The sequence below is a fragment of the Serinus canaria genome, chromosome 2 (genome assembly GCF_022539315.1).
Source record: "Serinus canaria isolate serCan28SL12 chromosome 2, serCan2020, whole genome shotgun sequence".
Lineage (NCBI taxonomy): Eukaryota > Metazoa > Chordata > Aves > Passeriformes > Fringillidae > Serinus > Serinus canaria.
The window spans coordinates 27,202,398-27,214,806 of NC_066315.1; the positions used below are offsets into that span (position 1 = coordinate 27,202,398).

General features: G+C 35.0%; 1 protein-coding gene across 3 annotated transcripts in view; it reads left to right on the forward strand.

Annotated features, from left to right (window-relative positions):
- The window catches only part of PHF14 (PHD finger protein 14), a 160,286-nt gene that overhangs the window by 100,840 nt on the left and 47,037 nt on the right, over positions 1-12,409 (forward strand). For all 3 annotated transcript variants that reach the window (XM_050970816.1, XM_050970815.1, XM_050970817.1), the window contains exon 17: positions 5,462-5,579. In XM_050970816.1, coding sequence (XP_050826773.1) covers positions 5,462-5,579 — 118 coding nt within the window. The remainder of the gene's footprint in view (positions 1-5,461; positions 5,580-12,409) is intronic.

Genomic DNA, 12,409 nt, shown 5'->3' on the forward strand with positions numbered 1-12,409 from the left:
TATAGTACTGTATCACTTCTGGTTTGTGTTTGACTGTGACGTATCACAGCAAAATGAAAGTAATTTGTTTTGCAATTAATTGGGCAGAACTGAAGAGTTTTGGTGTAGAATGTTAGAGTAAGATACAAAGTCATACCTTTGCTTATTTTTACTTTACCTCAAGAAATGTCAGAAGCAAAAGATGTGTTGTCCTTATATTCTATAATGAAAACAGTTTTGGGCTCCTCCCTCAGTAACTAGAATAAATGTACTTTTTGGACAGCATTAATAACAGTGCACTCAACAGAGGACTATACGTTTATTTCACCATTAGATCTTGAATTTTACTGTTTAAATAAGGGCACAGGAAAGTGACTTTGTTAATGTGACATGTGACATGCTGCTGCAACCCACCACACAGTGTTCATTCCTACCATCCAGAATTTATCACTCCTGTGGTCTGGTTGCAGTAAGGTGTCACAGGAGCACTCCTCAGCTGCTCCAGGCTGAATTAATTAGTTTTGTTTCTAGAATTTAAATTCACTTGAGCTACATTGATTTACTCTGGGTTTTTGGGAATGCTTATGTGCTCCTTTCTATTGCATATCATACAGCTGCTAATATGAAATCAAGTGTTGACAGTGACTTACACTGTCGTGCCTGGTTTTAAGTTGCTCATCTGAAATCAAGAATGTGCTGCAATTTAAAATGAACCCCAAATCACGTCTGCATCTGTTTGCGGTTCCGGAGTGACTCAGCACTTGGACACTGAGGGATTAAAGGGGAGAGAGATCAGTGTCTGAGAAGAAACCTCTGTTAGATGTCTCTTCCTAAGGTGCTAAGAGCCTTTAGTCAGAAATGGAGTCCAAAATAAGCCAGCAAATGATGATGCTTATCAGTAGTTAAATCTACACAGGTGCTGGAGTAGCCATTATATGATATGCCTTCAGCAAGTGCATTGCACTGCAATTCCCTTTGAGTTTAAAATTCTGGATTAGCTTCCTTCTAATTTTTTTCTGACTAATTCTGAGTTTGTCAGAGTAAGGCTTATATGACAAATTCTCTACTTTTAATGGTGAGATATGTATCAATGTTTTATATCTTTTTTTTCTATTAAAGTAAATCTTTCCAAGCTGTTGTGACAAACTGGGAGCAGTATATATGTCTTGCAATTTTGTATTTTGTTCACCATGGTACCTCTTGGCACGACACTGCAGGCGGTGTGCAATGATGCGTACATAAGTGAGATTTTTCTGTAGTCTCTGAAGCATATTTGCAAAGTTGTATTTAAAGATTAGCTTATTAATGTTGTGTTTCAGGGACATGTAGGTAATTACTTTTACAGCTATAGATGGGTGATGCTGTCTCGTGAATGCAAAATAGGTTTCCTGGCTCTGGCTGAATCAGCTCTTTGTGGTTTTCGATGCTATTAACCAGTGACTTACAAATGTGCTGGTGACGGGCGGGGTTTGCATTCACTACTCTTCTGTAAAAGCACAGCTCTTTTCCCCCAGTGCTTGCAGGGAGACTTCTGCAGGCCAACTGATAAGACTCCCTCCTGTGCAGGTAGATGCAATGTAATGAAATTGGGTGTGTGTGCTGAGCTTTGTAAATAAAATGAGATTGACCCCAGCCATTATCTCATTTATCTCATTTACATTGTAAAATCAGTATCTGCACTATTGATTAGAGCATAATTAGTTAATTATGAACACGATAGGGCTTGAGCACAGCCAGCTGTACTGCTAAAAAAAATAATAAAAACAATCCAAGGGCAAGAGCAGATGGAGATCACTCTATTAAAGAACAAAGCAAAAGTATTTCAGGTATGGAAATGCCTAATCAAGCTTTCTTGCTGTGAAGATGCAGCTGACCATTCTGTACCTCTATAAGTAAAAAATGTTTGTTTGGGGTTTTTTTAACTTTTTTTTATCATAACTACTTCAGAATTCACCTTTCTTCTTCACACTCCATTTTCTCCATATTTAGTGGGCATGTATCTATCCTCATTAATTGCTGGAATGAGGAACACAGCGAGTTTTAATTTTGATGCATAAAGTAATTTCAGGCTTGTTGTAACAGTGATAGTAAGCAATTACCTGTCAGCTAGAGGTAATTTAGGAGGTTAGGTTAGCTTGTCTTTGTGTGGAGCTCTGCTTTTATTTCCACAAAATTTTCAGTACAGGCCACTGAAGATGGCCCACCAATTAGTGGCTTTTGTAAATCATGTGCTTCACCATACAAATAGTTATCCACAAATAGCAGCAAGATAAAATATTTGCTAGTTTAAGTTTGAATATGTGACCTTGAATGCACAAGGATAAAAATTTCAACAACCTGTAATATGGAGGAAGTGGCTTCTTTCCCTTTCCCCCCTGCTCATCCCAGCAGTTTTGTTTGTCCTGTTAAGCCATCTTCAGGATGGGAGGATGATTCTTGTAAATGATGGTGCCACGTGACTCCTTTGGTCTGTAAGTGCCCGGAATGTGATGGGTCTGTGAGTGCATTTACTGACAGGCTGTGAGACTGGCAGCATGACATCTTTTGTGACCCAGAAATTTCATTCTCTATAACTAAGTCAAAAATACACTGTGTTTTGTGTCAATTTCTCATTTTCTGAATGTGACAGTGGGATTTCTGTCATTTTTCTGTTGCTAGACAAAAGAACACAGCTAATAGAATACACTTGAGGGATTAAATCTTGTTTTATTAGTGCCATCTTAACTTAGGTGCAACGTTTGCTTTTGGAATTAGGAATTAAGAATGCCAATTTTTTTTTTCACTGTGGTGTGTGAGCTTCAGATTTTGTCCCCAGTCAGTCTCAGCAGACATTGATTGCCAGACAGCCACAGCATCATCTTTCACCAAGGTACAGTGGTATTCATCCATTTTCCCAGCATCACGCTCTGCAAACTTGAAATCAGTGAACTTCTGTTTTCCAGTATAGAATTCATATTCCAGTAAAAAGCAGTAGGAAGCAAGCATTTCAAAATATTTGGTATATTTACACTTTTATCACCATGCAGCTTTTTATGTTTTGATATCTACTCATTTGCATTTCCTCAGCTGTGCAGATGAGGATAGAACTTATTAGTATCTGAAAACTTTCATGTGGATATTTTTAACTCCTTCTAAGAAAATGCAAATTTTCTTCTACCAAACTAAACACTCTGAAGTGATAAAAATTGATGACAATGAATATTAAAAACATTGTGCTTTAGAATGGTGCCACAAGATCCATATTTAATTTCACAATGTCGTGGTTATTTCAACCCCACTTTGCAAACTCCCTCAGCATACTCTGAGGAAACGTGGCTGAAAGTGCAGTCAGGAAGTACCACATTCTAGATAAAAAATGGTAAAAATATAAGAGATGCCAAAGAGTAATTTTAAAGAGGAAATGTTTTCTTTTGAACATAGAAACATATAAAGCAGTTACTTCATTAAAAAAAAAACCAAAAAAAACCCCGAAAAATCGAAATTGATGCTGTTTAAATCATATTAGATTTTAGAATTAAACTCTGAAAATACTCGAATTCAGTTCAGAAATAGTATGTTTCTTTATTTTCATTTACTTAAGAGGATCCTTAAGTTTACATGAAGGGACTTCTCATAAGCACTGCTCAAGTGCAAGCTCTTACATGCATAAGATTCCAGATATAGAAATAGGTTAGTAAAAATGTGCTGCTTTACAGATGAGGCTCAGAGGAGGCTTAATCTTTTGCTGAAGGTCACATACACTGTTGGGATTTAGGAGTGTGACTTAGTCCATCTCCCATTCTCAACCTTTTTATTATTTTAATACATCTTTCATAGGAAATAAAACTACAATTATTCCTGATTTTAAGTAATATATTTCAACATTAAAACTCTTCTGTCTTTAAAAACTGAGGGTGGTTTTCTATTTTAAGTGTTTGCTTTGTGTGGAATTAAATTGAGTCACTGCTAAGCAATCCTAAGGACATATATTGCAACATGGTATATCTCATTTTCAAAAAATTATCAAAACCATCTCAGTCCAGTGTTGAATCGTGTGGATAGTCAGATTATTGGTTTTAATTTCTATTTAGCAGGAAACAGTACATGCCACACCCTTACCAGTGCTCATGTGTTACCTGTGACTGCCAGCAAGCCCAGCCTTGGCAGCAAGGACAGAGTATTCACTGAAGTTAAACAATTGAAAACAGTTCCTTGTTTTTATTGGGAGGCTGATCCTGGGAGCAGCCACATGAACATTTTGTTCTATTAATGCAGCAGGATGTGCTGTTAGTTGAATCCTCTTCCTGCCATGCACAGTCTGTTCTGCTGAGAAACAGAATGTTATGTCCCCCTGTCTTTGATCTGATGATGCCTGTGCCATGCTGTTACTGCAATTTTTGGACATTTTTGTGTTTGCACACACCATAGAGGAAAAATTGAGTGGCCAGGAAAGCAGAGAAAGAGAGTGGAGGGGGATTTCTTTTAAAATTTTGATTTTTAAACATATACTCTTTCCTATTTTTCCATCATTTATATTGGCTTTAATTCAGAGTTTAAGACTGTGTAATGATGAGACTGTTGCAAAGTAAATTTGAAAAAAGCTTTCCTTTTCATACAAAGGAATACAGGGAGATATGCAAATAAAGAGAAATTCAGTAGGGTATGTGTAAACCTCTGTAATTTGCTTTGAAAAAAAATCTCTTTCTCATTTTGAGCCTATTATTATTCTGATTAAAAAGTCCCATCAAAAAACACTTGTTCAACTGTAGCATTTTTTCTATTAGTGGTACATTAAAAGTAGCTTAGTAGTAGCTATGTTGTATGTTTTGAGATTTTGTGTGGACTATGCATAGTGCAAAACACTAAAGAAAGGTTTATTTAAGAAGAACATAAATTTGTTGTGTGTACACAAAGCACTTTTATAAGTGAAAGATCCCAGTGAAATCCTATTAAATTAATGCCCTTTCCAAAAAATTCAGTGTGAATAAGAAAATATTTTGTACATTTGTTTATCAATCACATAGTCTTGGTGTAAAAAATGTAATTCATCGCTGTAAATTATACTTGAGTTATTTAATATGTGGGTGAATTTTTCACAAAATTTTCTTGAAAAACAACGTGCAAAACAGTGTCTTAAAACTATGAAAAATAAATATTGTAATTGTCTAAAAAAGTTAAAATTTCTGGGAAAAAAGGGCAGTGAATGACATTGAATTATCTAAAAATGTAAGCAATTTTTTTCATTAATTTGCAAGTCTTTGAAATGTTGTCATTTATATAAGATGATGACAAAGGTGATATATGAGTGTCTGCATCAGGATATTCCAGATTAAGCAGAACCTACTTGAAGTGGCTGTTTAAAATTACCCCTGATAGAAAATAGATTTTCTTTATTATGATAATGGGTCAGGAAATCTTCTGCTGAGAATTGCAGGGAAGCTCAATCTAAAATAGTACAGAAGCACCATTTAATATAAATACGTATTTTGTTTTTCTCTTGCAGGTGTGATGAATGCAGGCTTTGCTACCATTTTGGCTGTCTAGACCCTCCCTTGAAAAAGTCTCCTAAACAGACTGGCTATGGATGGATTTGTCAGGAATGTGACTCTACATCCTCCAAAGTAAGTTAATGCACCCTAAAAATAGTTGAAGCATTCTGGTTTTCAGAGTTTTACTTAGTGTATGGAGTTTTTTATGAAATGCTGTGCATAGGCTTGTTCTGGTAGAAGGTGATAAAATAAATATTTCTGATCTCTTCAAAATAAGTATTAAAAAACCCAAATCGTGTGCAAAATGGAAATCTTCTTCATCAGTAAAGAAAATTTTATTGTGCTAGTTAAATGCTTGTTTTTGATGTGCTCTCTGTGAGAAAGGTGTGAGTACAGATACTGTATCAGCATTGGTAATATTGACAAGAAAAAGTATTTCAGGAGTACTAAAGAGTATGAACCTCTAAGGAAAGAGAAAATGCATGTGTTCTCTAAACAAAGGAAGGTGATTTGAATTACTAAATCTTTTTCTTTCACTGAAATTCATATGAAGGTTATCAATACCTTACATTGATTGGCATGCCTTGTTCAAATATAACATTGTAAAACTAGATTTTTGACATGGATTAGCTCTTTAATAATACTGAAAGTAATAGTATTCTTTTATGGTACTGACTTTTCAAAAAATAAAGATTTTGATTCTTTGTTTTTCTGCACAGAAGCTTCTTTAGCACTGGCATTCTTTTCTGTCATCACTATAATCTCTGAAGAGACACTTTCCAATTTATTTTATAAGTGTATTTATACATCTGATAAGTGTATAAATGCATCTGATACCTCAGTGTAAAAACCAAGAGTATTCCAAAAGTCTTCAAGATTTTTTATGTTGCTGCCCCTTTGTATTTCACAGAATCTTTTACTTAGTAAGTGCCTCAGTATTTGGATACATAGGGACACAGCTGTGATGAGATGTTCTCATATGTTACTTGTCAGCATAGCTGGATTCTTAAACTCTGTCATGCATTTACTTTTAAGATTGGCAAGTATAGACTGTTCAGGGAGTGGTATCATTTTTTGGCTTGCTAGTGTCCCTTTCCAATTGCAAAAATATTTTACTCAGTTTCCTCCTGGGGGATTAATCAAATTGTTCTTTTGTAAGGAGGTAGGGAGACAGACACAGGAAATTAGCTGTCCACTACAGTTTGGACATCAAGCAATCTTTCTTGAATACCACTTACATGCAAGAGACATTCCAAGAGTGAATTAAAACTGTTATTGAATTTCTGTCACCTGCTTTAACTAAAATGGGCTCCTGATAACATGACTTAAAATCTTGTGTCTCTTGTATTCTTGACTTGCAAGTAAACAGAAAAATCCAAGGGTTTGTAATTTCTAGTTTGCTTTTCTGGCGATCAGTACATCGTGTATCCAGGTACAATTTTCTAGCTACTTCATGAGTTAAATTAATTATGATGGACTTCACTTCTTGCAAGGTGGGTGTTAATTTTAAGGAGTATTGAAAAATAGAATGTTTTAAAGGGTAAACAAAACTTTTCAGTAGAATGATTATACATTTTGTGTTAATCAGTGATTATTACAAATTTTAAAAATGTTCTTGTGTCTGATTTTCATTCATAAAGATTTTTAATGAGTAAATCTAAATAAAGTCTCTTGCACTTTCAAGTACAGGGAAGTGGAATTGGATTTGAGTGAATATGTGATGAATATGAAAGATACTGAAAAAATTGTCTTATGGGGACTCCTTGTGGTTTTGTTTAGTCACTTTCATGTAGCTTTTCTAGAAAGCTGTGCAGGAAAATTACTCTGATAAAGCTGTATTGCCCTATATGTTCCCCAAAGCCTTTTCTGGTAGCTTTTTTCTGTTTTATACTATGCAGTGTAATAAATTCAAAAAATATGATATCAAATTAAACTCCTTTCAGCCATAATGTGAACCTATTTTTTAAAGGATTAGGACTTTGTCATGTACTTCATAATTTTCAAATTCTTTGTTCTACGTGGCTTTAGGATTGTGTATTGTATATCTGTGATTTTTCACAGCCAGGAGCAGCTGATATGGTAAGGCTTTTTCTACCCCTCCTCAGAGGGGGTGTTCTCTCAAATGTGTGTTTGGAGCTCAGGAATGAAGAAGTGTAGAGAGAGTGGGGTCATTTCCTGCACTCTGCCTGACCTGTGGATGAATTGCAAGCCTGAGCTACTGAGGATTTCAGTCTCTCAGTCACTCACTGCATCCAATTTTTGATGTGTCACAGGGAAGTTACTAGTATAGATTATAGCAGCAAAATGGGATTGAATTTTCTGCTTTGGCCAAGGAGACTATTGTTTAGTTCTCATTCTTTTGACTTAGTTCATCTGTTTTGGTCCAGTTTAAATCACTTATAATACACGTTTTAAAATTCCCCAACAATATATCTTCATAGCACTGTAGGGCCTTGAAAAGGATTTGTAGGTAAATGACACTGTTTCAATAACAAAGAGGTCATAGTGCTGAGCTTATAATGGCTGTTAGTTTTTACTTCTAATTATGAAATTCCATTTTAGATGTTCAGCAAAAGTTGCATTCTGCTGACAGCAAATAATGCTATTTTATTGCCAGATTTTACCAAGCACTTGCAGGTGTCAGCAGTACAAGGCATGTAATTTAGCAGTAATAAACATGTGATTTAAATTGTTATCTAGCACAGACATTGGACATGCTACTTCCATTTTGCTCATCCTCATTGCAGGACTCTCCAGCAATTGTGTCAGTTTTTCCACCAGAGTAGAATATTCCCATATTACCCTGCCTGTCAGATAACAGACAGACAGTGACTTTGCTGAAGGGCATGAGGGCAACAGCTTCTCTGCTGGTAGTACTTGCTGTCACTTCTTTGGAATGGGTGATGCTCACTACTAAGGTCTGACAAGCTCTCTCATCTCAAAAACATTGTAGATTTTGTTACATCACATGAAAGCTGAAATAAACTCATAGGGTCTCCATTTTTATAACACTGTCCAGTCACCCTGGGAAGGGATTGCAGTGCACTTTCATGACGGCCAAACAGCACTATAAATCATTATTTTCCTGATATTCTTTATTAGTGGTATTCAGGCTTAATATAGACACTTGTTTCAACTTGTTCTAGTTGAATTTAAGAAACATAAATAGAAAATAAACCAAATAATGCAATATCATGACACGCTGATATTTGGTAGGAATAAATGTGGCCTGACCATTTTTTCAGTTATGTACAACAAGATCTTACCATGAAGTCTCCTTATTATTAGATATGGGCCTCTTTCTGTTGCCTTCCAGTGAAAAAATACTGTTTGAAATATCTCCTCCAATTTTAAACTTTAGCAAGGACCAAGGCAGTAAGGAGTTTAAACATATTATCATGGTGGTTACACTGACTATGCTAGTTAAGTTTCTATCTGCTCATCTTTGCATGTAATCTGTTTTGCAAAACACTGCAGAGTGTGTGTCAGGTCATTATTTGACTGCTGCAGGATCAGCTGCCTCATCTCTAGATTTCTGTTTAGTTTCCTTTTATTTCATTTCTTTACTGTACTGCATTTTTTCGATGGAAATAAATTGTCAGTATACATGTCAGTATCATGAGTTCTCATCTAAACTCTTCAGGAAATATTTTCTGGAAGTGCAAATACACAACACACCAACCCTGGCAAGTAATATATTTTTGTACACATTTTGTGTTCTAAAGAAATCATGGATGATTTTGCTTATTAGCCAGATAGAAGCATTTCTTTGGGTGTATTTTGCTTCCACACAGTGAATATGCAAATGTATTCGAACACTGTAATATTACATTATTAAATGTTTGAAATAATATTCTAAATTTAAAACAATTTTTAATGTGTAAAATGTATTTCAGACCTTTAAATTTGATCAGATTAAAAACTGCACAATTCAATTCCTGTAGTCCATGGAATTTTATTCTAATCAAAAACAAAGTTGGTGATTAAGAACATCTGTGAGGAGTGCAGAAGTGTCTGATCTACTCCTGCATTGTGCAGGTGACAATCACATTGTGGTTTATGGAATTTTATCTTTTTCACTGACTTTTCTCCAATCGTGGGAAGCATTTTCTCACGCATGTAGTTTCACACAAGTGTGTTGAAAACTAAACAATGAACCCAAAGACCTAATGGTAACCTTCCAAAATTTAGGAAATACCACAACTGAGGTGGCATGCAGTGCTTTAAGTGGATTTTTGGCTATGTGTGACTTTGCAGCCTTTAATCACTTCATGCTATGATTTTTAAATTTTCTTTCATAAGACCCCTCCCTTTTCTGATTTAGCTGTGGGGGTCATTAAAAGGGATTAATATGGGTTGAGAATTAGGAGAAAGTCTGTCTTTAAGGTTTGCAAGGCATGAGAACTTAAGTAATAATTAAGAACTGGGGAAAAAAAGGTATTTGACCTTATGTTTGAAGTAGTTGAGTTGTTACCAACAAATTGAATTTTATCTTTGTCTCACCTCAGAGCTGCTTTGAATGCTAGGCAAAATTAACATTTTCAAATATTTGATAATTTTTTTCTCCTCATTTACTCTTGCCCAAGTTGGATCCTTGGCCCAACGTGTAAAAATGCTGAATTCTTTGAGCTGAAGTGGGAGATAGTGTGTATGTATACTCAAGAAAACCCTATTTGAATGTAACAGATGAGGTTGGCATGCAGTAGTAATGTAGTGCTTAATCCTGCCCTAAATATGTTTTACATGTGCCTATTTTATCATTCAATACAACACAATTTTACATAGTTATATCTAAATTGCATTTTAAAAAATATGAAAAAAAATCTAAACAGGTCTTTTGAATTAATTCAGACTTGCTCCAGTTACATATTCAGGCAGAGGATGGCCCTTGTTTTGTCACCTTAAATCACAGAGATTGTTGCACCTTCTTTTGAGGACAGAACATGGAAGCAAATGTACTGCCATCATGGAACCTTTTGCAGCTGAAAAATGATAAAAGAATACTCCTAATAAATCTGCTTGCTGCTTCAAGCAGAACAGAATATAATGGGAAAAAAATGTTCAGTTTCTATGCAACATTTTTCAGCCAGAACTTAGGAGTATTTTAAGGTAGTTTACAGAAAAATTACATAGTGGAATTTACTAACTGTATTTTTCTTCCACAGGTGTGAATATTAAGATCTGTGTTTTGATGTGGTCATAAAGAATGATAGAGTTAGACATTTTTGTGTTTATTTATATATTTTAAAATTTCTTGAGGAGAGTTTAACTAGCACTTTGGTTTCTTTTTCGACGTAGAAAAATGTTTTGTAATATAGCAACTGGATAATATTTGGTTATTTTGAAGTCATTGTTATCTTCCTAGGTTTGTGAGGAGCACTAAAACATTGTCACTGGAATGATTTCCTTAAAATTGAGCAAGAGGAAATAAACAACATCTGTAAGGCCATATGAAAATTTAGCAAGTCCTTACACCATTTATGCCCTGTTTTAAGAACTTAGCACAGAAATGGGTTTCACTACCAAGATGGTAAAAAAAAAAGTGAAATTTTAGTGTATTGCAGTGTATTCACCTGGCTGAAGTATTGCCAAATGTGTTTTAATATTTGCTTCCCAGATATTATATTTTAAAAAAATGAGTTGGCACAGCCTCTCTGTTATTTTCTGGCAAATAGGTACAATACATCCATGTAATGAATAATTTATACCATAAAATGTTCCAAAAATAATCAGCCTTGAAATTAACTTAAGTTGGGACTTGATTTATGAATAGTGAATAAGTTGGTAGTAAATCCCCAGATTAATCCAAAAACTCAGATGCACTTAGTTGGCAGAAGATTCCTGTAGTCTAGGTGGGAGGCTTAGGTTTTAATAAAAAAAAAGAAAAAAAGAAAAAAAAGGTTAAGCACTGGAAAGTATTCATGGAACAGATGCTTACTTTTAGTATTTTAATTCTTCTCTGGATCAAAATCAATTTTACCAGTTCAAATATTTCCTGGTGCTGGCTGCCAGATCCTCATCATGGGCTTCTAGTGCTTGTACTTTTTGGGTGCAGCTTAACTGTATTAAAAAAAAGGTACCAGAAAATGAATAATACAATATAGCATTTTCTTTCATATTAAAAAACATTGTCTGAAAAAGTCTCTCTTTGAAAGATGATAGTTCAACTAATACCAGCCAGATGTTTAAAGAATGAATAAATTGGATTATAGGGCTATTTTTTTAAATGTTTTATTGTTGTTTCAAATGCAAAACCAAATTTCTGATTCTGAAAGATAACACTGGGATAGATCAAAAAAGTAATGTAAAAATAAATTGCCAAATAGGAGTGCAAAGTGAATTTTTTTTTTTTTGCATTAAACTTTGACCAAAAAAAATGGCAGTTAAAATAAACCTGCTAAGAGTCTCTTTTCCATGTGGCATGTTCTTAGAAAAGTGAGATTTAAACATGCACTGCATTCTTAAATTACACTTTTTTTGTAAAAAAAAAAAAAAAAAAAAAAAAAGAGCTTTTTTAATAGCACTTGGTCCAAAAATTTTTTGATTTACAAGTTCATTTTCTTCCCCCTATTTTTTTTTTTATGCAGAACAAGGAAGAAATCCCTTGCTCCTTAACTTCATTTGCTCTTTTTCCTAAACAACCCAGCAAGATGGAGTTTTCTTCAAAGCTGAAACTTTGCACAATGTTCTTTGTCTTAGTATGAGAGCAGTAGTTCTTCACAAGCTGCTCCATCCAGCTTGTGTCCCTCTCCACAGGGTGCTTCAGGCTCAGGCTGCTCCAGTGGGTTCCCAAGTCCTGCCAGCACTCCTGCTCCAGAGTGGGCTCCTCTCTCCATGGGGACACAGCTCCTGAGAATTTTTGAATTCTGAGCAGCATGCCACAACAGGAGGATTTTATGCATCCTCTTTGGTGTGCACCTATGCATGTTCTCAAAGAATGTGAGAAGGTTGAAAGAGGAGTA